Source organism: Melanaphis sacchari, unplaced genomic scaffold (genome assembly GCF_002803265.2).
Source record: "Melanaphis sacchari strain LSU unplaced genomic scaffold, SCAv2.0 Contig11_pilon_pilon, whole genome shotgun sequence".
In the NCBI taxonomy this organism is placed as follows: Eukaryota; Metazoa; Arthropoda; class Insecta; order Hemiptera; family Aphididae; genus Melanaphis; species Melanaphis sacchari.
The window spans coordinates 4355219-4381604 of record NW_020270469.1 but is presented as its reverse complement, the minus strand read 5'-3'; the positions used below and the strand labels follow the sequence as shown (position 1 = coordinate 4381604).

Sequence of the window (26386 nt, the reverse complement as noted above, 5' to 3'; positions counted from 1 at the left end):
ATTTCCAGTTTAAAAATAATATGTTCAATATATATCGGCCTTATAGTTGTAAGTTGTAACGTTTAGTTATTATTCGTGAGTCATGACCCTTAAGTATAGTTTACGGACCTGGAGCATAATGCGATAGCACGCACGCGACACACCCAGACACCAAATGCTTATAGCACATATTTTGTACCACTAACATCTAGAGTGTAAATAAAAATAGGAATAACTAAATGTATAGTAGCATAGTCACAAATCTCAGGGTGGCCGAGGAGAATTAGTCCCTCCTCCCCAGTGACGGCACCATGTATTTTGGGGCCCTGGGAAATATTTTAGGTGGAGCCCTTGTTGATTATGGAAGCAGACGGTAAATACTAAATACTGACGCTTTGATCTTTTGTTTTATATAATAGCTGATAATCTTTAGACACATTTTAGATATCAGACAATTACCAGTTAACAATAGAGATTTATTTTATTATTCCTAATTGACAATTTACTTAAATAGATACAATTTATTAAATATTAATATATTATCAAAATTAAAACATTTTTATGATAATTAATATATTTTTGTTCATAATTATTTTGATTCTACTACTTATTAGTTTATAAAATGTATCTTTTTATAAAATATACATATACATATATGTATATATATAATAATATATATATTAGATTCCCAGTTAAGTATATTTTAAAATAATTAGTGATTGAATATAATTGGTTTTAAAAAATAATGAAGCTTGTATCGAAATAAATCATATGTAACAAAAAAAAAATTATTTTTATTTAACTTTTTAAAGTTATAAAATAAAAACAAAATAGTTAGCTACATAAAAAAAAAATATATATATATATATTTATATATTTATGTGTCAATGCGTGTAATGTATAAATTAAATTATACTAAAATAAATATAATTAAAGGATATTCGTACTTTATCTATTGTTATTGTTGATCGAACTGATCGAAGTGTGATGTATTCGTAATAGTATATTTTATAATGTACCTATAATAATTTATATTTTATAGCTTATAATTGGTATTTCAAGTACAAATATTAATTTTATTTTTTCTGTATGATTACCAACTATGCATATTGGCTACATTACTTATTTACAAAAATTTTTTCTTAAGTTACGTGCCATAAATTAATTTTTTCTCTGCGTGTCATAAAATTATGAAAAACAAATAATTAAACACGGGGCCTCCCTGATCACGGGGCCCGGATATTTGCACGGAATGTCCCCCCCCTAACACCGTCACTGCTCCTCCAAATGTTTTACTATTCCATAAACTACTAACAACTCAACATTTTTTTTTAAATTTAATTAAAGTACATTTTTTGTCTTAGCTTAGGGTTGCCATACGTCCCGGTTTGGCTGGGACAGTATCGGTTTTGAGTATGACGTCCCCGTGTCCCGATAATGCGTTTCGGGACAGCATATTGTCCCGGAATGAGACTTTAACTAATTATAAGTGTCTTTTATTAGACATTTAATGAAAAAAAGTAACAAGTAAGATCTGAGATAATTATGAACAAATATAAAAAGGTATAGTTTGCGTCGACCGTTATGATAATATTTTTAGTTATCGCTAAACGGATCAACCATTTATTATTTAATATTAATTATTATGTCAATTGTAGTGAACTAATCAGTTAGAGAGGTGTTGACCATAGTCTGTGTTTGCCGTACGGTATTTCGTGAAAACAGTGCGATATGACCCCAAAATGTCTGTGTAAATTTAACGAAACACTTCAAAGTGAATTTAAATTTATTAAAAAAGTTAAAGCAGATAACGACTATGACGTTTATTGTACAATTTGTTCAAGTTCGTTTTCGGTTAGCTATGGTGGACGATCTGACATAAATGATCATCTCAAAACAAAAAAACATAGAACATGCAAACATGCTACCAATAGCTCAGTACGTACATTTTTTACTCCATTAAAAGCAGAGGAAAATGCGTTAAAACTTGCGTTTAAAGAACTTACATTTGTTTACCATACAATTGTCCATAATCAAAGTTTCGACTCTATGACTTGTACTTCTGAATTAATCAGAAAAATGTTTGATAAAAAAAAAATTACTGCTGCCCGTATAAAAACTAGAGATATTGCAGTAAACGTTATTGCACCGTATCCTGTATAGTTAATGAAAGCCGAATTAGAAAAAGCTAAATTTGTTTTACTTCTTGTAGACGCATCAAATCATAAAGCTATTAAGTTAGTTCCTGTAATTGTTCGTTATTTTTCGACCACTGCAGGCGTAAAAAACAAAATTTTTGAATTTTCCAATTTACCTGGAGAAACTGCAGAATTAATACATAATCATATTATAAAAGTTATTTATAATTTTGATCTTAAAAACAAAATCATCAGTTTTTCTGCCGACAATACAAATACAAATTTTGGAGGAATTCTTAGACAGGATAAAAATAACGTTTTTATCAAGTTGAAAAAATCATTAGATTGTAATACACTTGGTATGGGATTTTTTGCACACATAATTCATAAAGCTATACAACAAGCTGCAGATTCACTCCCAATTGATGTCGAAAGCGTTGTTTGCAAAATATATGGATAAATATATGGACCCTGTTATTTCGTCTTTTCTATATTATTCTATTATCACTTGTGCTTATTGTAAACCTTTAAATTACAGATTATACAATTCTCTTGTTTAAAAAAAAAAACAAAAAAAAAAAAAAACATGGATACTTCATATCTATACTGTTCGTGTAGAAAGTCTAAAAGAGTTCTGTGATTTTGCAGATGTACAATATAAAGATTTGTTATCGTATTCCAAAACTAGGTGGCTTTCATTATATCCAGCTGTGAAGAATAGCATAACATATCACTCGAAGAACGTTGGTTATCACTGTTATCAGCATTTAAACATTTTAAAGAACTTAATATAGAATTTGATTGTCTATTAATAGTTGTTGAATTTTTTTCTCATTACCTGGTTCAAATGCAGCAGTGGAACGTGTGTTTTCATTAATGAATATTGAATAGCACATGGACAAAATCGCAAAATAAATTAGATATAAGCACCGTTGAAGTTTCGTTAATAATTAAAACAAGTTTTGATAACATGTCCTGTTGTCAATTTTATGAGTCAATACTTGCCAGTTGCCAACAAAACATTGCTTCAAAAAGTACATAGTTCAGCCAAGTATCAATATAACACAAACTTTTAAACCGACGGAGAACACATCGAACACAGATTAAAAATTGTGTATTTTATTATGTATTCTTTAATTTTTAAAGCATCAAATATAATGTGTATTAAAAATTATATTGTATAATCAGAAATCAATAAAAAATAAAAAAGTTTGTCCTGGTTTTTGTTAAATAAAATATGGTAACCCTATAATAATTATTACTACCTAGTACCTATAAAATCATTCGCTAATCAAAAATCAAGATGTCCATTTCTAAAATTAAAATGGTTAAATTGAGAATTGTCATGTAAAAATATTAATTATATCTGTTTTAATAATTTTAATGTACCTACTACCTTAATTTTCAAATAACGGTTTAAAATTTGATTTTTTAATGATGGTTCATAAAAAATGATCACTGTGGGCTTTTATTAAAATTTAATATTTATCCATTGACATTTTTCCTAAATAGGTTAACTAAAAACAAGAAAAAAATTCTAAAAATTCAAATGGATTAAGTATAATAAATTTAATATTTAGAATATTTTGGATGGTGTATTATAAGTTGTTTACCCATAATAGGAGCGGAAAATTTTTAATGCCTATAACTATAAAAAAGTTAAATCCACCTCTGCTTATGTAATGCTAATAATATACTATGAAGTATTCACTAATTATTTCTTATACAAGTATAAGCTATATTTTATTTTTCAAACATATGTTACATGATGATAGTTTAATATAATATACTCATACCCTTTACCCACACAAATTAAAAATACTTAAAATGTGTGGTAAGTAACTTTGTTGGTGGTTTGATTCTTAAACCATTTTTGATAATTACATGATATCTGTTAAGTATCATCTGTGAATTGAAAATTGCAAATAATTTTAGAATATTTTGTTTAGATCACTCATAATTACATAAATACATGGCCATACAACCATATATTCTCACATCACAGTAAGCTTAATGAGTATAAAATAAAAAACTAGATAAACAAGTACACACTATATCCCCTATAATATATCACTGAGTACAGATCAGTTAAGATAAGGGGAAATACAAACTAAGTGTATATGTGTATATATATTATATTGTATAGTCTATACAATAAAGTAACCTAAAATTAATGAAACAAATTTCTGAAAAATTGTGTTATCTGAACATTCTGAACATGGAAATTTAAAATTTATATTAAATCAAGTATATACATATATACATAATATTATATCATTTATAATCAATAGTAATCGGTATTCCATTGGTTAGTCCAACAAAAAGTAGCTATATTAATAACGACAAATATATTAATACATTATTACGAGTTTATTACCAATTTGATATTACTTTATAATGAGTTATTATCAGATAAAATTAAAAAGTAGATACAATATCATGACTTCTGACAATGGTCAATAAAAAAATGTATTTATGACCAGATATCAACATTTTATTTTTTTAGAAAAAAAAATCTACAATAATTATAATACTTTACTTTTAAACTATATAGATCATACAAAAAATATAATATGTATAGCAAAAAATTTAAATACTTCAAGTAAAACAGAAAAACATCTTAAAATGTTGCTAAAACAACTACAATTAAATAGTAGTATGATTTTGTTTAAAAATATGATTGACAATGTGTCAAAACAAAGTACACAAAATAGATGTGATAAGTACAAGTTATATTGACAAAAGAAAAATGACATTGGAATATATTAAGTGCCCAATGGGTTAATGGTGATTAGAACACTAAACATTTTTTTCTTTCAAATATCAAATTTCATTGTTCAATTGATTTTATTGTAAAGCTAAATGTGCAAAAAAAAAACTATTTGTCATGGCCCTATAAAAATTACTTATTAATTAAAAACAAAATTGACGTACTAATTTTATAACTTAGGCTGTAAGAATTTAAAAAAAGAAAAAAATCTTATTGATGATTTTTTCGTATCATTTAATAAAATGCTCTCTTAATAACTAATAAAAACAAATTGTTTTATTAAAAAGACTTAAATTGCACTATTTTTACAATATTAACACTTAAACATTAAAAAAAATTAATATCTTCACTACAATTATAGGCAAAGATCAACAAATTTAACAAGAAACAATTTTTTCACTGTACAATTTTTATATTTTAGGTATTCATAATTTAATATTCTATAATTTAAAAAAAAAAATAAAATAAAAATAGTCCTCTAATCTATAAAATTGTATATTCTGATTGAAAATGTAAATTACATTTCTATCATTAACAAATAATAATTAAATAAAACAAAAACATAAATAAATAAAGAGAATAATAATTATGAAATGTATAATAAATAATCTATTTTTTTTCTAAAAATGGTATTAATTATTAATATTGTAATTTGATTAGAACACAATAACAGCAATATGGCAAAACATGTAGTATAATTAAATGTATTTACAGTAAAATTGTATGTATTTATATTTTTTTCTAATTTAAATTACATTGTAAAAAAAGTCTGTAAATACGAATACTGTGACTAAAAACATAGAATATCAAGAAAAAAAAGCATAGTACCAAATATCTTTAAAATTACATTATAATTGTTAAATTAGTTTTAAAAAATTAATTACGAAAATACTAGTATAGTAGTTTAAAATAAAAATAGGTAACACTCTTACACAGGAAAAATAAAAAATAATTAATTAAGACATAATATTGTCAAATGAGATGTGTAAATAATCAAAATAAATAAAAAAAACTTTTCAGAAATAAATAATATGTCTTGAGCGAATTCCACTTTATGTTAAAAATTTAGTAGTAAATTGAGATCTACAAAATATATGTTGGGAAAACATGTATTATGTAAATGCTTTTTGAAAATTTGAATGACTATACATTTCTAACAGTTTTGTTATTAATTATTACCATTATTTTAATAAAAAAGTGAAGGAAAATGAAACAATAATTTAAAAAAAAAAGTTAAATTTAGAATTACAACAATAATCATACATAAATAATGTACATTAATATTGATAATATGCATCTTCAAATATTAATAAGCATTAATGTCTAAATTACTGTTGGTATTTGATGACTATATACTCCAAGGCACTTTTACTTAGTTAAAACTATTATGGGATTAACTAAAACTAACACAAAAAATAATTTCAAAAGAAAACCAATGTAAAAACAATACATTAGTTCTTCTAAAGCATATACTGATGAATAATACTTAAGTAGAACAAAACAACTATTTTTTTTATTTTTTTATTTAAAAATTGACATTATTTCCAATTCACCTACGCATCGCACTGCAGAAATTATAAAATGATAAAATGAGGAAGCCAAATTTTTTTGAATATCTTAACGAATTATCACATGAATGACTATATTATAATATATAGTTAATAATTATTATATATAGATATATAAATTGGTTTTAAAAATCTAATAATTTTATCAATAACAATATAACTATAATAATTAAGAAAGAGGTTTTAAAAACAATAAATATTATAATATAGTTATTTTAAAAACAGGACAGACAGCGTTTATAAATAAATCACATGGACTTTTTTACTTTTTTTTTTTTTTTTTTTTTTTAGGCAGGAAAAGGAAATAAAAATTAAATAAATCAAACGAATAAATGTTGTTTTCGTACACTATTCCAGTCTTTACAAGCCGAAGAACTAGTATGTATTGAGTGACTGCTCTGCCGGATGTACCCGTCAAAAAATTGCTCTGTAAATTATTTAAATAAACCAATTTAATATATTAAATATAGATATATTTATTAACATTTTTGCTAAATTTTGTTATTTTCTAATCTTATTTTTGGTCAAAAATTATTACTATCACTGATCATAAATGTATATATGTATATTATATGTATGTAAAGATACGCTTTCATATGTGCATCAAATGCCAGGAACACCACATAAGTGATATACAATGTTAGCAATATACCCTCCGGCAATCATGATCATTGTCTGGGTGCACCTAAGAGTATTTTTTATGAACATAATACCCATGTCTGCAAGATAAGAGGGAGAATTATTGAGTGGTTTTTACCTATATCTTAAATATTAATTTCAGGCAGACAATTATTGAGAGACGCATGTAAACAGATTCAGTATATATGCAATTAAAAAAAAAACCAAAGAAAAAAATGTAACAATTTTAAGAATATGTATTAATTTGAATACAGTTTATTAATTAGTAACCATTACATGAGATTGTACTACATGTCATTAAAAAGTTAAATAATAATTAATTTGCAACAAAATATTCATTTTTACTATGGAATAAACACTAGTTATATTCAGCATGACCACACTTAGAGAATACTTATAAATAAAATTAATTTAGCACAAAATAGTAGCTTTCTTATATAACCACTTATTATTATAAATAATTACAAACATATAATTTATAAATTTATGTATTACACTATACATAAATTAAGTATTTCTACAGTGTAAATACACTTAAAATTGTAACTAACATTAAGTCACACAATAATAAACTATGAACATTAAATTAAATAAATTATTTAATATGGTAAAAAATATTGATGATAAAGATAAAAAGAATCCTTTCTATTTTAATCAAGTATAATTAATTTTTTTTTCTTATTTTCAAAATTATATACCTTGTTTAAACTTAAGCGTTTTCATTTTTTTTTTTCCATATATTATTCTAATTAAAAATCTAAAAAATTATAGATTTTTATAATAATTGACATTTATATAATACATATTATTAATAATAACAACTTAACATAGTAAGTAAATTATATATTTTAAGTAATTTATTTTACATAGAATTATTAAATTCTAAAAACTTTGATTTACCTATGCTTACTTATTTTCACGAAGATATAAGTTTAGGGGAACTTGGGAAGAAAACTCATCACAAATCCTCCAAGAATAACAATGAGAATTGTCAAGCATATCAGGATCATGATTTTCTTCTAATTATTTAACAACAAAAATTATATATTAGTATGAAAATAACAATAATAAATAAAATATACAAAAATATGTTCTAAATAAAAAAATGATGGGGAAGCTAATAGCATAAGCAAAGAAAACAGTGTTTACACAAACAAACAGTGCATTATTCAATATTCAATACTTTTGGTACTGCAAAATCAACTATTACTAATAAAAAATAATAACTAAATTTTCCTTTATATTTCTTGAAAACAATTAAGTTAAATTTAATTATCAAATAATAATATACTACAAACACAAACACAATTGACTTGCCTTTTATTTAACTGTAACATGATGTTATTTTGTATAACATATTGAACACAAAATAACATATTAAAAAAATGATATTCCTAGATTACTATTACCAAATATAATTTATTAAATAAAACGATGATATATATCTGATAATTTGTTATATAATATTAATAATTCAAAATTCAGTTATCTTTTATTTTGGAAAGATATATATTGTTTATATACTCTTTTTTTTTGATAAAAATTAATAACTTACTTTTTGGGATCCTTTATAATAATCTTCAGCAACATCCAGTTCTTTTTTGCCTTCAGCAACTTTTTCAACAGTGAATGATACATGGTATTCTATTCTATTAATAAGTTCACCCTAAATGTTTTTTTTTTTTTTGTTGGATAAAGTTTTCAGTAGGAACAAGATTGGAATAAGGAATTATAATTTGAAAATCCCAAAATTATTTATGTAATAAAAACAAAAATAAATGAAACATTTTGAAAAGGAAAAAAAAAACAAAACAAAACAATCTTTAGTAATAATAAATTAATGGCAACCTCAGTTAATATTATATCACTAAAAACTAATAATATTTAATTCTTCTAAATACAAACAATTATCAAATAAATAATAAAACCTACAAAAACAAACAAATGCATTCAGCAAAGCGAGTGGGGCCATTGCAAACTTCTACGCCTTTTGACTTACTCTTCTCGCTTTGCTTTGATATTTTAACGCTTTCTTAGTATCTTGAGTTGCCGTCTGTACATAATCCACGGCGTGTTCAACATGATACTCAATTCGATCAATCATTTCGCCCTAGTTTCGTTTTTAATTTATAAATTAATAGAAAATTAATTTTATTTCATATTATATTGAAATATGGTTATATCAAAAAAACTATGTATGCAAATAAAAACAATAACTTGATTGCAATTATTTATTTTATTTATTTTCAATTGTTAAGAATACCTATAATTTTAAAATTAAATAATTTAAGTAAATTAAATCAAATTTAAGGTACTAAAGTTTTATTTTTGTACTTAATACTTAGTTTTTTTTAATTGGTAGAAGGCTATATAGCTATTCAAACAAAAAAATTAATAAAACATGCATTTATGAAGAAAAAAACAATAATTAGATGTATTGAAAATTAACTTAACAATTTCTTATGTATGTTTAATATTTTTACAGATTTTAGGTATAAATATAGATTATGCTATATAAAAAGATAAATCAAACTGTGTTAAGTTTGACGACTACATTTTTAACTTAAAAGGCACTACAAAATGTAATCACTGACATTAGGAATGCTCTTTAAAAATATAATGATATGGTTTCATTATATTTTTATTAGTTATAATATTTGCAAAGAATGAGAAAAAAGATTATATAAGAGATATTATTGCTAAACTTAACACAACTATATCATTTATAATGCGAGATTAAATAATTTCTAATTTGGATCTTTATTAAATTTCATTACTATCATAAATAATTAACTTAATTAATTATTTCTTTAAAATTCAATATTATACATAGTAACCACATATAATTTTTTGGAAATATTGATTATTAAAGAGCTAAAAATTGTTATTTTAAGAAAATTCACAATATTTTTTTATGAAATGCTAAGATTATATACCAACATATTTGAATTCTATAAAATTATTGATTTTTAAATGACACAATGTAATCAATCAAAATTTTATATTTTAAGAAGGACTGAAATATTTTAAAAGTTATCTCTATAAAAAAAGCCACATTAAATAACATTAATTGGTACACACCCGCTCACAACACACCAACCCATACTATTTTATCCAATAAAACTTATTCACCAAAACAAATTTTTTCCAAAAGTAGAAAATTAAAACAACTTATTTTGAATAACAATACAAAAACCAATGTACCAATAAACCATAATAAATACATAAAAAATTCACCAACACATCATAAGGTTAGTACCTCTGATTTGTGTTTGGTGCCATAATCTAGGATAGATAACTCTAATAGAAAATATTTTATACAACTTTAAAATAGTACTTTTATCCAAAAATTGTTAACAGACAAAAAACCACACATTTTAAATCCGACAAAAGTTTTCCAGCTCTATTCAGTATCTGATTACAAATTAAATTATAAACCATTATACAATATTTAAAATACATACCTGATTTTCTACCAACATTGCCATATCCATGAACATATCATGAAGTTCTCTGATCGAGTTTTCCAGTTTTATAATATCAGCATGCCTAGCTTCAATATCAGCCAATGTTTGCCTAGCTTGTTGTGTTTCCATAATTATCTAAAAAAAAATCATATTAAAAAAAAAAAAAAAAAAAAAAATTATATTTTTATAATTACGCCTTGTGTAAATACAGCCGGGTTCCCTTGTTCTAACATTTCTTCAAGTTCATCATTAGTAGTTGTTCTTCCCGCTAAAATATAACATTGAATTAATACAAAATAAACTAATAGTAATTCATGAAAGCATTGTAAAAGTATTTATGAATAAATAAAAAAAATTGTACAAGCTTATAATTTTTGTAAGAACTTATGAGATACCTTATATAAAATTTGATATGATATTGAATATTCTTAATACATTGTTCTTTTAGCAATTTGAAAATATCAAAATTTATACTCTAACACAAGAAAATGATATCTAACTGTTATTGGTACAACTTATTAAGGATATCATACCTAATCTTCAAGTTTTTAATTAAGTTTAAGATAATTTATTAAAACTTGATTCAAAAATTTAAAATGCCATACAATTATTAGACTTAAATATCTTGAAAATATTAATTATTATTAAATTAATTATGTATAGCCTATATAGAAAATTATATTTTTAGTAATAGTGTAATGTCTTAAGGTTTTACAATAAATATTTGTTATATAATATAATAACATCATAACAAAAATTAGTTGAAAATAAATCATTATTTTACGTTTGAATAATCATTACCAAAATTTGAACTTCCATCACTCGTAAAAAAGGTAGACATCTAACTTTAATCTAAACTTCTTTTTAGTTTTAAATCAAATAAATATATGAGAAATATTTACTGAATATTCAAGCCTTAGTATTAAAATTTAATAAAAATAATTTAAAAAACATACTTAAATAATTTTAAAACTAATACATTTATCACTGCTCAGAATCTAAAATATAGTATAAACTTACTTATTTCTAATTGCCTTTGAATTCGACCTTTACAACGTTCTCTATAATCTGTCTGTGTACGGTTATATTCTGTCATCACTTCAACAAATTTACGTGACAATGTTGAATGTTGTGTTTTGCGTATTCTTAAATCTGCTGATGATTTGTTCAATTGCTCTTCTGCTTCTATATTCTGTTCAATTTCTAATAAAAAAAATATATATACTTAATATTTACATCATAACAAAAAAAAATATTACTGAATAAAAGAAAATTAACCTTTGAGTTTGGCACGGACTCTATTAGCAGTTTTTTTGATATCCACCATAAGATCTTCCAGTTCTTGTTTCACTTCTAATAAAACAATTTTTGTTAATACAATTACTCAGAAATATGACTAAATAGTACAAAATAAATAGTAAATAAAATTATTAGAAAATGAACTTTAATATAGTTTTAAAATCATATAATTAAATATTTTTGGTTTTAAGTAATTAATTCATTTTTAGAATGCAAATTATCATTAAACAATAATTTTGCTTGAAAATCATTCACAATAAAAATTGTATTTTGAACATTTTAAGGATAAGAATTAGAACTACTTTTACAATTTTAAGTAGTAACTAAAAAATCAGGTATGAATTCTGGATCATAATTGGGAGAGGAGTGGGTTAAGGATCAACACTCGCCTTTCAAATTGTAATCAGACTTAATTGACAATATTTGTTCTAAGTTTATAATTTTAATTTCTTATCTATAACCATAAGGGGAACTAATTATATTAAAATATAAAGTTCTTAAATTATCAAATTCTAGAAAAAAAGGGCTCAAATTACATCAACATATTATAATAAATTATAATAAAATTTTTCTAACAAAAAAGCAAGAAAGAATTAATATTTTTGAAATGATCACTTCTGTTTTAATAATTATTGTTAATTATTCAATTTTTAAATTGTTCATGCATATTCTTTATATACCATGAACTAAGTAAATTTCATTAATAAGCTATTTTTTTAAATTTAAAATTTGTATAGTTAAAGAAAAAATACTTAGTAGTTATGTGAATAATAATTATTTTTATAAACAAGGAACCCCAAATTTTTATATTGTTCAAATCGTGGTAGACTTAGATTCAGCAATGTTGATAACTGTTATGAAATGTCAGCATGTGTAATTTTAATTTAGAGAAGGTAATTTATTCTCCAGATAATATTTAAAATGTGTTTGAAAATCCACACAAATTTGTAAAACATAAATAATTTAGTTTAAAGCATGATCCAACTTTTTTTTTAAAAACATGTATTAAAATAATGTAATGAAAACACTCTGACACTTAAAACATAAAAACAATTAATGCTCATTACTTAATTCTGAATAAAACTAATTTACTTATGAATAATAATATTTACTTATTTAATAATAAACAATAATGCATACATTATTTATTTTAAGAAACAGTTCTTTTCAATAAGTATGTAGTAGAAATTTGTAATTTTTACTAGTTAAATATAAATTAATATTAATATTTTTAAGGACATTCTCCTTTAATAACATATTTAGTATTTTCAAAAATTAAATAATTTCATACTATATAAGCTCTACAGTAATACCTCTATTTAACAAACTATAAAATATTCATTCAAAAATGTTTCTATTTAAGGAATTAATTGTGTTATTTTTCTACTGCAAATTTAAAAACTATCGTGTTATTACATTTTTATAAAATACATACTCGTCAAATGGACTTATTAGAATAAAAGCAAGCATTTCAATAGTCAGAAATCATTATAGTACAAAATTTGTTCAACAAAATATCAGAATGTTCTTCGATAACCAACAATAAAAAAAAATTATAATTTAAATGTATATTTTACTTTATTTTTTTAATATTATATATTACTATTTCCATATATTTCTACACCAATAATAAGTTTTTACATGAAAAAAATTGTATTTTGTTTTAGCAAAATATTTATTTAACGATATTAACAAAAAAAAAAAAAAACAGGTTTCATTCTATTTAAATCAAGTACCGACGTACCGTTCAATAACGAAGTAATACCGTTTACTATAAGTTGACGCCTTTGAAGATTTTTTTTTTTTGTATGCCGGTTAATGGCTTAAATAATACAATTAATTATCTTACCAAGATTTTTTATTATTCTAGAATCACAATTTTTATGTTATGTACCGTATTACAATATACCATTCCATACCAATACTGACTACAGATTCTAATATCGCAATAATGGCGTCTGATTTCAATAGTCTTGTATTTAAAATCTATTTTTAGGCTGACGCATAAAATGAATAATTTTTACCTACTAGTATTTTACTCGCTAGCATTTATAATAATTGAGAAATATATACGTAATATATATTGTATATTCTATATACAATATAATATATTACGGGTAATGTTAACATTTGGATAACGTGGACGTTACTATTAATTTTTATGTTAAAAACTAAGTTAATAAAAAAAAATCGTTATTTTTAAATAATAAAATTGAAACTGTCTCATCTGCTTAAACGTGTATTCTTCGAAAATAATAATTATATATTTTCAAATGTTCTAACACGTTTTATGTTTATAACTATACATATTACATTGTTAATACCTAAATTTGAAATTTATAACATAATATACAATTAATGTATACCTAACCTAACATTTCATCACTATTTTTTTTTTAATATCTTATATTCACATAAAAATTAAGTTTCCAATTTTAATCAATCATACCTAATATCATCAAAAAGAAAATAACAAATTCTATGTTAGGAAAATCATGAAATTATAAATAATACGAATACAGGACAAACTAAGCATAAAATGATTTTTAAATCATGGCTAGAAATAAAAACTATTAATATAGTATAGAACTTATTAAATAATGTGCATTGAGTTGTCAAGGTGACTGACTGTATTAGGAAAAAGGTAGTAACGGTAGAAAAAAGTAGGTTCGGAGTTTTGGAGTTGGGTAATATATCGATTAAAATCAGTGTAAAGGCAAGAGACGCAGTACATTGCAACGTACATCAAAAATTACCAGAAAAGTATACGATTATGTTAATACTTTTACTCTCTTTAAGATTTAAAATTAAAATTATAATTGTACAGTCAATTTAACATAATTAAAAAAACAAATTAAATACCAGATAGAATAAGTGTAACCATGATTAAATCATAACCATGCGTCATATTTCGAAGTAATCAATTATTTATTACACAAGGTGTATCTTGTTGTTCACGTGTTTTTTTAATGATTATATTAAATTTCAAAAAACGATAAATTTTTTTATCTTTATAATAATTTTTATATTTTTAAGCATACAGTTGTACCAGCAACATTTTTAAGTATAAGAATTACAAACTAAAATTATGAAATTCGAACCTAACCTCTCAAAATCTAAAAGTAAAACTACTCTAAAAAAATATTTGCATCTTATATTATCGAGTATCCATTATATAATGCGAAAAAATTTCAAAACCAACTTTCTAGTACTAATTTTATACTGCGTTTCTGCATTGATAATCTACTTAAAATATAGTAATCACACACTATTCCAAGTTATCCAATGTATCTATATATCACCTACGAGTTAAATATATCTAATTTTTTGTATTACGTGCAAAACAATGAAGATAATTATTATAGTTTATTAAAATTATAATATAATTTTTTTTTTTTAAATCAATAGCTCAAATAAAAAACAAACAAAATTTGACTATTAGTTTTAACATAAGCATTTAGATCTTTTAAGAATCTAAGTTATAGTCAGTAATCTAATGATTTTATTACTTTTTTATTTTTCACAAAAATTGTATTTTTTCTAATATTATCTTAACATATTTTATTTTTAATACATAATCAAATTATCTACATTTGAAGATCAAGTATTTTTAAATTTTTTGAATAGTGATTTTAATAGGTAACTAAGCTATAAATTGTGAAGCATCCTTGAGTTTGAAATCAACCCACAATGAGAGACTTAACATATCGATGTCATCATATTTTCTATTAAAAAAAAAAAAAAACAAAAAATAATGCTTACTATAGCTAAAATGTATACAATTTTTGACATCAGAATACAAATTATATATAATATTTTTTTTTTATTACTATATATTGTATACAATTCTCTCTATTTGTACCAATTATTTATATACATATGTCTCCACAACAACTTTTTAATGCATAAAAATATATTTTTTTAAATTACTAATCAAACAGAAAATAATTTCTGATAAATGCTTATAAAAATATAAACATAAGTTACACAACAACCACGCAGTTTATAAATTAGTTACGATATTAAAATGAGTAAAATTAAATAATTTAAAAATCAAATTAAATATACACTTATCAGTTCTTTTTATTATACAAAATAATAGAAGTTATTAAAAATTTCTAATACGATGAAAGTGTAGAAAATCTAAATTTTTTAACCCAGCATTAACAAAATACCAGTAATGACAGTATTGCGTTTTTTCTGATCCCAACCAATTTTCTATATTTTAAGTATTAAGTTTTTTCTGTAGTTATAAATCTAATTCGTTTAACAAATGCCATTAGTTCAAATTGGTGGGGAACAGGAAAAGTTAATTGGTTAGATCAGCGTTTCACAAACTGTGGGTCGCGACCCACTGTTGGGTCGTCGGTCAATTTTTGGTGGGTCGCGAACAGTTTTTTAAATTATACAGATTCCAAGAAATATATGTTAAATTAATGTTAAACAGATTATAATTAATTCAAGTACATTTGTAAAAATATATTGATTATAAATCTATACATTAATAAAAATAATAATTTAAACCTAATAAACAAATTTTGTTAAAAAAATTGAAATATATTATATTATATTATTTTTAATTAATTTTTTTTTTATTTAGCTACTTTTTGAAAAGTGAAATCATGTGAGTCATTAAAGATTTTTCGGGGGAAAATTTGGGTCGCGGTACTAAAAAGATTAAGAATCGCTGGGTTAGATAATTAATAGGCAATAGCCATATTATGCATAATGCATACTATAATTTTGAACTTTAAGAATCGCAGACTAACTCATATAAGAAGAAAAACTAATTTTTAAACACATAAATACCATACATTTCTCTTTATATCCAAAATTTAATTAGAAAATGAGTATTATATTCCAACTTGAGCGTAATTAATAAATACCTATCAATATGCTAAATTTAACATTTGATTTGTTGAATACTTTTATTTCAATACTACTATTTGGTGAATATACTTTGCATTACAAATATAACTAAAGCTGATATCTATAAATATCACAGATTACACTTGTAAATTACATTACATTTATTTTTAACACGGATTAAGATAATGTGAATGTTAACTATAATATTGATGTACGTAAACGAAATATTTTGGTTCAACATAACATTTCAAGAACTTTTTATTTGTAGCTAAATAATATATCAAGTCGTATATTTCTTTTATTTTCAATAAATTTAAAATTTAAATGAAAAATATTGTTAATTTTTATTAAATCCTAAAAATTTAAAAAAAATAGGTACGCTATGTGTTTTGAAAACAAATTAGTTACATATTTTTGAAATAAGGGCAAATCAGCAAGTAATAAATTCGTAAATATAATTGTAAGATTAGATTAGGTTACAAAAATATAATGATTTTTACATCGTCGTGCCTCATTGTTTACATAATTCACCATACGACCAGAAGTGTCGGATCAGACTAGCGGTTTATCGGCGACCGATAAAAAGGCGCTACCAAACCGCAACAGCGCGCGGATTATTCCAGACAATCCAGACTAATTTCAGACGGTTCAGAGAAACGGCTAGTCTAGACCCGACAACGCGGTTTATAATTTATATATGTTAATTATAGATGTCTCGGTCGTTTACCGATCGGTTGCGTATTATCGGCAACCGAAAAAACGCTAGTCTGATCCGGCAGTAAATTATTTTAAATCATGATACTAAATTAACAACTTCCGGGAATTGATATTTTAAAATATATTTCCATTATAAAAATATACTAAAAATAATATAAATTTTAATATTATAATATAAAAAATGAAATGGCTCAAAATATTATATTTAGGCTAAATTAGAACTATAAAATATATCAGAGCAATTAATTACAATTGTCGATAAATATTGAATGTTATGGAAAAGTAATAGCTATGTATTAACAAACGTTCAACACCCACTGATAAAACACAACTATGGCTAATAGACATTAAAAATATAACCTTGTACTAAAGTTTCATTTTTAGCACCTAATCTTACAAAGTTACGAGTGGTTTTTGAAAAAAACTAATATAATAATTTTAAAATTAAAATATTGGTATATATATTCTAAAATATCAAACAATAACAAAAAATAATCCTAACTAAATTTTCCTAAATTTAATAAGTAGTTATTAGAAATTAGAATAACATAATAATAAGTTTATATTTTAAGAAGAACAAAACTTTATTTAAATATCTATTTTTTACATTCTAGCCGAGTCAGCTTACAGTAACGTGACCACACATGAGTGTAGTACAATAATGTGTAGGTTACATATTTCACCTCACTACGTGGGCGCTCTATCAGTCAGTTATGGTCACGAGAATGTGTAGACTGTAGACTGAAGAGGTAGCATAAAATCAAACAAAGTTACCTGTGAGTTGCATTCAAAAATAACATACATCATAGTAAAGAAATATAATAATTCATTGGGTAAAACTAACAAAACACCAATTTTTATAAAAAAACAAAATTCACGATTATCTGTGAATCTACCATAAATGGTTCAGTCATCCAGTATAGATATTTTGTATTTTAATGCTATTAGTAATTTATTTTTAAATTAGAAATATAGTAACTAGATTAAATTTGTTTATGACAAAAAAAATAAGTACAGTAGAATTCGTTTAAGCGCTCTCGCATAATACGATTTCCTGCGTAATACGTTCGTTTTCACGAGTCCCTTGATTTTGATAGCGGTTAACATGTAAATGAATGCGGATATTACGTTTTGTATACTCGGATAAGACGCTCTATGTTAATGATGTTATAAAATGAATAATCACAATAATGTACAATATGGTTATTGATTCAATAAGGCGTCGCAACTTAGTATACACTATGATGTGTACATACTACATACCAACATACCATACGATAAGGATGAGCTATTAATCACTTGTTATCTCTCCGCAACAAATGCGCTTGATAATGTACAGGAACTAAGAAGATTAACTACATCTTTTGACAATGCAGATGAAACACTGCAAAATCTTAATAAAATGGAAAACTTCCACTATTCAAGAATATTAAAAATGCAAAACAAACAATTGATACTTTTTTTTAATGTAAAATAAAATATGTAGTTTATAGGTACCTATGTATGCATTATTATACTAAACTTATAATAATAATACAATATAAATGCAATTATAATAAAAATTCAAAATTTGATGTACAATTTTTATTTGTCAATTTTGTGGTTTTCTCGGGTAATACGTTATTTTTACCTGGTCTCTTATAAAACGTCTTACAACGGATTCTACTGTACTAAAAATATTGCGTAACATCGTAATTTAAAACATTTAAAAAAAAATTTGTAAATGAATATTTTTAATATCTTTTGGTTTCTGTAAAAATTAAAAGAAACATGAATTAAATTTGATACAATATACCCAATAAATGGTTCTTGCAACATTTGAACCTCAATCGCTCATAAAAAATTATTGTGACAAAGGCCTTATTTATTTTTTTAAATTTTCAGTCAGTAAATAAACTTATGAGAAATTTTAAATCAAATTTTTAAACTCTAGATGATGAAATAATATTTATGAATTTTAAATTACTAAATTATTTGCAATTTTGATGAATTTTGTAAAATGTTGAACTTTTATGCTTATAAAAAACTTGTAATTGTGTTTAAATTTTTTTTTATTTTGTATACATGTCAAATATTTATAAATAGCACATAAATCAGTCAACAAATTTGAAATGGTATTATAATCAGTAATAAAAATATAAAATTGGATATGCATACTCACAAGCACAAACTTAATTCAATATGCTACCAGGAGTCCAGGAACCACATTTAAATTTTAAGTTTGGATTTATTAATTGATGTTTTTCTACTTTAACAAGTGTATAGATATAAAATTAAAAAAAACAAAATTAATTGAATACACTCATCACTCTACTTTGATCTAAAATTTATTTATTTTTTTTTAAGTTAAAATTTATTTAATTACATTATTTTAATAATTATTTTTCAAAAATAGATAAATTTAGTTTGGATACTTAAATACAAACGTATCAATAAGGTATAATAGAATACAATTTTGTTTGTAGAAAACATTTAAGTCAAAACTTTAAATATCAAACAAAAAATATTTTCTATATTCAACAATCTAAATAATAGGTATGAATAAAAATACCATATTACAGGCAAACATTAAATATATAAAAACTTAAAATTATTTAAAATATATATTTTTAATTAAGTTTGACAATCATGCTAATAAAATTATTTACAAAACATTTAACTACAAAATACGATTGCCGTTTTTCAATAATTCAAATATGCAAAATACAAAAATAAATTTAATTTAATGATAAGGTTAATATTATGTTTGAATTATGCAGGTATGTAATTTATTAAATCTAATAATATCTAGTGTAGTATAATTTAAGGCTGTATATTGGCTAGAAAGACTCATTCTAGCCATTAGGATTACATTCAGTTTTAATTGTTCAGGACAGGTTGATCCACTCAAAAATAATTGTTGAAACAGATCAAGTTAAACTTCATTTATAATTCAATGTGTACCAAGCTAAAAATTAAATTCCCCAAGATGATTTTGTTTAAAATTAATTAAAATTTTAATCAAACAAAAAAAAATACAAATTGTTTTAAATAAAAATGATAATATAATATTTTTGAGGGACATATATTTTACAAACAAACCTATTAATAAAATTAAAATTTCATGATAAAAATTACAAAAAGCATTAGTAATAGGTTCTGGCTTAAAATTCAAACATAGTTGATTGAACCAGCTCTATACTAAAAATTTTAATTTTTGATGGGCTAGGGATATGATATTTAAACAACTTTTTATGACTATAAAAGGTTCAAGTACAGTTCAAGATTTTCATTTTTTTTTTTTTTAAATTAACCAAACCTTGATTATAATGCTAAATTTAATCATTATAATTTAAATAGTAAAAAATACCATTAAAATAACATTTTAAAATCAAATATTTAAAAAATAAAATGAAATATTTTTTTTTCTAATATTAGAAGAGACTATAAAATACCATAGAAAAATTTTCAAAACTTAATTTTAAATAAATAAGTAAAAAGAAAACAAAAATAGGAGATCTAAATCAATTAATTTATTTTAATATAAAATGAAAAATTGATGTTTAAAAATAATAAATTAAAATATAAATACAGAACTTCCTATTTGATTTATAAAGCAATGTGATATTCTGAATTTCTACTAAAACTTCAGTTTTTTACATAAAAAAATATAAACAAATTAAAATAATTTTTAAATAACTGTTCAATATAATTAATATATTATGATATATAAATATAAATGTTTATATTTTTTTTAATTTATAACATTATATTTGTTTAGCAAGTCTATTCCTTGTTTAGATTGGACAAATTATAGTGTTCACTCTCTTTCAAGATAATCAGTAGCCTAGAAAAAGAGAACACAAGTGGCCAAATTTGTGATTATAGCGCTATATGTTAGCACCTAATCTAATTCTGTTATTCTGTATTTTCTTTTAAATTAATTGTCACAAATTTCATAAATATACTTGAAATTTATTTTATATTATGGCTATATTACCAACAATTTTTAATAAACAATTTATATAGCTATAAGACTTGTTTACTTGAAACTTATTAAAGTTTATTATATTCAATGTAATTTTATATCAGTACATATTAAAAATGTAAGTAAAAAATATTCATTCATTTATATCACGTTTTACACTTGTAAACCAAACTTTGAACAACTGTCAAAATGTAATAGCACCAATGGACAGTTATAGTATAGCGTTAAATAAATACACAAAATCCACTTAAATAGAAACAACTCAAAAATTTGATTTTTTTAACTTTAAAATTAGAATTTTATGTTTAATACTTATAATACTATAATATGACATAATTTTTTTTTTAATGGATTTTATAAAATAAAAAATGTTATAAGTTTTAATTACTGGAGTTCAATATATAAACTCAGAACAAATATTTCAATAATAATTGTATATTACATTATTGTAAGATGTTGAAAGAATATCAACACTTAAATTATTCATTTTTTATTATAAATAAAGTTATATTACTTTCATCAGTCTGAGGAGCAGATAAAATTGCACTATGTTTTTTCTTCACTTCTTCCACATTTGCTTGAATCTTATCTATCATCCCTCGGATACCCTCCACCTATAAGATAAATAGTTTTTAATTTAATAAATTCACATTTATCTTACATGACAAATATATATATACACTAATAAAACTAATTTATTTTAAAAATAACCTCAAGCTTAAAATCGCACAATAAAGGTTTGTAAATTGATTTCATTGTAGTAAAATTCTAATTTTTATAACACAAAAATGAACATTTTCTGGGCAGAATAAATTACAAACTGATATAATTATCTACAATAATTAAAGAAGTTTTATCTGTAAATAGGTTAATCTTTTATTTGACTAATTAATATTATCATAAAGTACTTGTACAGAACTTATGGTTTTTAAGATTTTAATAAGTATTGAACTACTTTTATTTATGTAGTAAAAATCAAGAATAATCATTTTTGAATCTTTGTAATAATTATTTTATTAAAATTAAATGAGTAATAAATAAATCATTAATGTTTTAAATTATTAATAATTTACTATTATTACAAATTTATACTGCATAATACAAGTAAGTACCTAAATAATACATTAAATAACATAACATAATTACTCATAGTTCATAGAATTAAGTAATTGCATTTTATTTCATAAATATATATAATAGAAATATGGTTAAATTAATAGGACTTAAATTTATCACTGAAAATTATTTTTAGTAGTTTTTAATAATATGTTTTTTTGACAGTAGTCTGTAAGAAAATTTTAAAACACACACTTATAAAGGCACTATGGATTACAATTAACAGTTTTTAATTAAATAATTTTTAAAATATGATAATTGTTATATTTAATATGTTGAGTACCTTGATTAACAAAGAGTCAACATCTATTACATTACCTTAATTAGATATCAAGATAATGCTTCATTTTTATAAATAATTATTCAGTGATTTTTATTGTTATGCTAGATCTAACATTGATATAGTTTCTGATATATGAGCAATACCCATCAAATACTAAAAGGCAGTAGACTAGTTAAATTAATATAAAAACTATATAAGAACTTAAGAACAATAAATTACTTTTATTATTTCATTTATTTTATCTTTCTGACTACACGCAAGTATGCAACATAGCAAGGTTGTACTCAGCAAAATTAATATTATGTTGTTTGGTTTATTAAGTAAAATATTAAAACAATCATAACATTCATAACTAATTTTAAAATTAAAATATCAATATAAGTCTATGAGATGCTCTAGATAATTTTCTCGCCTTTAAATTTAATAAAAAGTCAATACACCTCAATATTAAAGCTAACACATTTGGTTTTGCTGAACACAAATTTTGTACATTGAGCAAAGGTTGAAGAAAAAAATCAAATAGTGTACTAATATCTTCTTAATAAATAATATAAATAAACATCTATAATAATAGATTAGTAGACTTTAAAATATAAATCCATTATTAAACTTGATATTGATGTTTTAAGTTTAAATTTTTAGTATTTTGTGTTTTAAAATCCGAGGTACAACTAAAATTAAAAATTTATTAATTTCAACAAATATCTATAAGATTACTGAATTTGACTTTTCTGAAAAATTAAGATAAAGTATGTGTTTCAAATAAATACAATGTAATGAGAAAAAAACTTGGTAACAGTGAAATAAATAATGGTTCAATCTTAAAAATTAAGTCATTGTCCAAAATTAATACTGTTCAACTTTATTTTTATAAATTAAAATGATATGAAATATATTTTTTTTATTATTATTACATTACATTGATTCACTGATTAATGAAAATTTAAAGAATATCAATATATTTATTGAAATTTACTACAAGAAAATAATTAAGGATTTTTAAATTGTTTTAACCATTTGATTTCATAACTAATCTATTTTTTTAAACAATTGAAATAAGTAATAACGCTAGTTAACAAGTACCAAAGTTTTTACTATTATTTAATGAATTTGAAATTGTTTTTAACTGTAACTATTTATAATAACGCGCCAAGTGGTATATATTACACTAATGAAATTGAAGCGCGGGGATAGGTATGAACTTCAATTTTTTTTTTTTATATAATTATAAATTAAAAATAATTTGATTTTTTTAGTTAAATAATGATCTGTTTTGATCTATTGTTTTCATTTATTACAATAAAAATATTTACCTCTTCAAAAAACTTATCCATAAATCCCGCTCCCGATCCATCTTGCCGACCCTCCAAATTGACAGCCAAATCATCAGTGCCTCCTTCTTCATCATCACTTTGAGCCTAAAATAAACATATTTTATAAGTACAATATTTAATAATAACAACTTGTGAAATTAAAAAAAAAAAAAAATACTATTAATTAAATTGAAATTTTTAAAGTAATTTTTATCCTTTAAACATTTGTAGTTTAGTTTTATATAATAATTATAAAATAGTGAAGATACTTAACATAAATTCAGATCACAAAGGTTTTAATAAAATAGTGAGTAATCATAGAATGATAATATAATAAGTATGTACATACATCGGTTGTTTTGGGTCAAAATTGTAGTTTTTTTTTTTTTTAATTATTATTTATTACAAATATTAAATAATCTGGTATAATATCTTATCATAATACTATAGTGAAGTTAGAAATAAATATTTATTTTTAAATTTTAAAATGATTTATAAATAAAAAATTAAATATACCTTTAATCAATAGACGGTTATAATGAGAATTAAAACATAAATATAATTCAAAATTTTCAATAACTAGTTTTTAAAAAGTTAAAACAAGCCCCACAACATTTTTTTGCACTTATTTGTTGTTGCACCACTACCATGCCATATAAAACTTATTACCTCGTCACTGAATAATCATCTGTAGTACAATATTTTTTATATATAATTACAAGACTTTCAAATAATTGTAAATAATGATAATGAATAGTTTGAAATTAATCATAGGCATAGTAATTAATCAATATTTTACAATAATTAAATATATAATAATAAGAATATTTCACAAAGATCCTTAAATTTCACATATTATTTATTTTAACAATAATTTTTGTTATAAAAATGTAATATCCGTATTCAACATTGAATGGAAATAACTCATTAAAATTAATCTTAAGCAATATTTTAAAATAAACTAGCAACATTTGTAAGATATATATGCATTTTAAATAGCATGTATAATATATAACAATGAATTGATGACATACTAACATAATTAAAATGTAGTAAAATACAATTTAAAATATTATGAGAAGTTATTACTCTTTTTCTTTAAATAGATCATATAATAGACTAATTTATTTGTATATCATAGAGATACAGCGAAATATTGAAGTTTTAAATTTTAAACATAAGGTGATAAATTTAATATGGGTTGATGGCAAGAAAATAGGAAACAAATACACTTTTTTTATGTACTTACAACAATCATCATAAAGTTAAAATGATACTGTTTGTTTTAACTATCTGAACAAAATCATTAACGATTTTCAGTTTTTAGTTAGATACCTAAGTTTAGTATTTTAATAGGGTCATCATAATATCATATACTTATTGTCTTTAAATAGAATAGAACTAAAAAAAATTACTAAAACCTATATTTCAGTTACTTAATAGTACATAAATAATATAATGATTATAAACCTAATTATTATATTATTATTGAATGATTAATAATAATCTTTTGAAAAAATAATACTTAAATTATTTTTTGCCATTAGAAAAATACAAAAATAATATATTATTTAAAATGAAGATAATCATTATTAATTATGAATTATAAATAGATATATACAAAATAGCAAAAGTTCATTCACTCATTAATTTTTAACTACATACCTAATTCTTCAATTGAAAAAAAAAATTTAAATACATAACAGATAGTAGTTATCAATAATAAAATAATAAAATATACATAAATTTTACGTATACTCAGTCTCAAAATTGAGTGCTTCTGTGGCACGTCTCGGTTTAAACCGTCTGATAACCATAATAAGTATTTAGTTAAATGGGCAAATCGTTATTAGATTTTAAGTTGTAGATAATGATAAAACTCTTATACTAAATTTACATGGTTAAGAATCTCTACAACATAAAATTACCACCAATATGATAAATAATTTTTTTTAACTCATACCGCTTTTAAAGCCGCTAGCCTGTCTTTAGCCATTATTTACAGTATGGAAACGCGAAATAGATACACAGACTAGCCGAAAACAATTGGGTCTCATAAACGCGTCATAGGGTAAAAACGGTGAAACAGACTCAAGTATAAATAACACTATTGTAAAAATTAAAAAAATTAACCGAGAAAAACAATAAAAAATTAACTTTTATAATATTAAACTCCGAACGTGCGGAAAACTCGAAAAAGGGACGAGATAAAAATCAATACATACTTCCTAACTACAGCACTGTCAGCGGCAGACCTGCGA

The 26386-nt window shown here is 22.8% G+C and overlaps 1 protein-coding gene across 3 annotated transcripts; it reads right to left on the bottom strand.

The window, feature by feature from the left end:
* Positions 1-6718: 6718 nt before the first annotated feature.
* LOC112604126 (syntaxin-1A) lies at positions 6719-26386 on the bottom strand. 3 transcript variants are annotated; one of them, XM_025353020.1, is made up of 10 exons: positions 26089-26386; positions 24126-24230; positions 21928-22027; positions 11840-11914; positions 11582-11764; positions 10756-10829; positions 10559-10696; positions 8650-8760; positions 7995-8113; positions 6719-6882 (listed from the first exon to the last, which is right to left on the bottom strand). In XM_025353020.1, exons 1-9 carry the CDS (start codon positions 26119-26121, stop codon positions 8027-8029), a joined length of 906 nt encoding a protein of 301 aa, XP_025208805.1. In that variant the 5' UTR covers positions 26122-26386; the 3' UTR covers positions 6719-6882; positions 7995-8026. The 3 variants fall into 3 exon arrangements, with proteins under 3 accessions (XP_025208805.1, XP_025208803.1, XP_025208806.1); XM_025353018.1 differs by lacking the exon at positions 8650-8760 and adding an exon at positions 9094-9204 and having other exon boundaries at positions 26089-26385; XM_025353021.1 differs by lacking the exon at positions 8650-8760 and adding an exon at positions 9094-9204 and having other exon boundaries at positions 8005-8113; positions 26089-26385.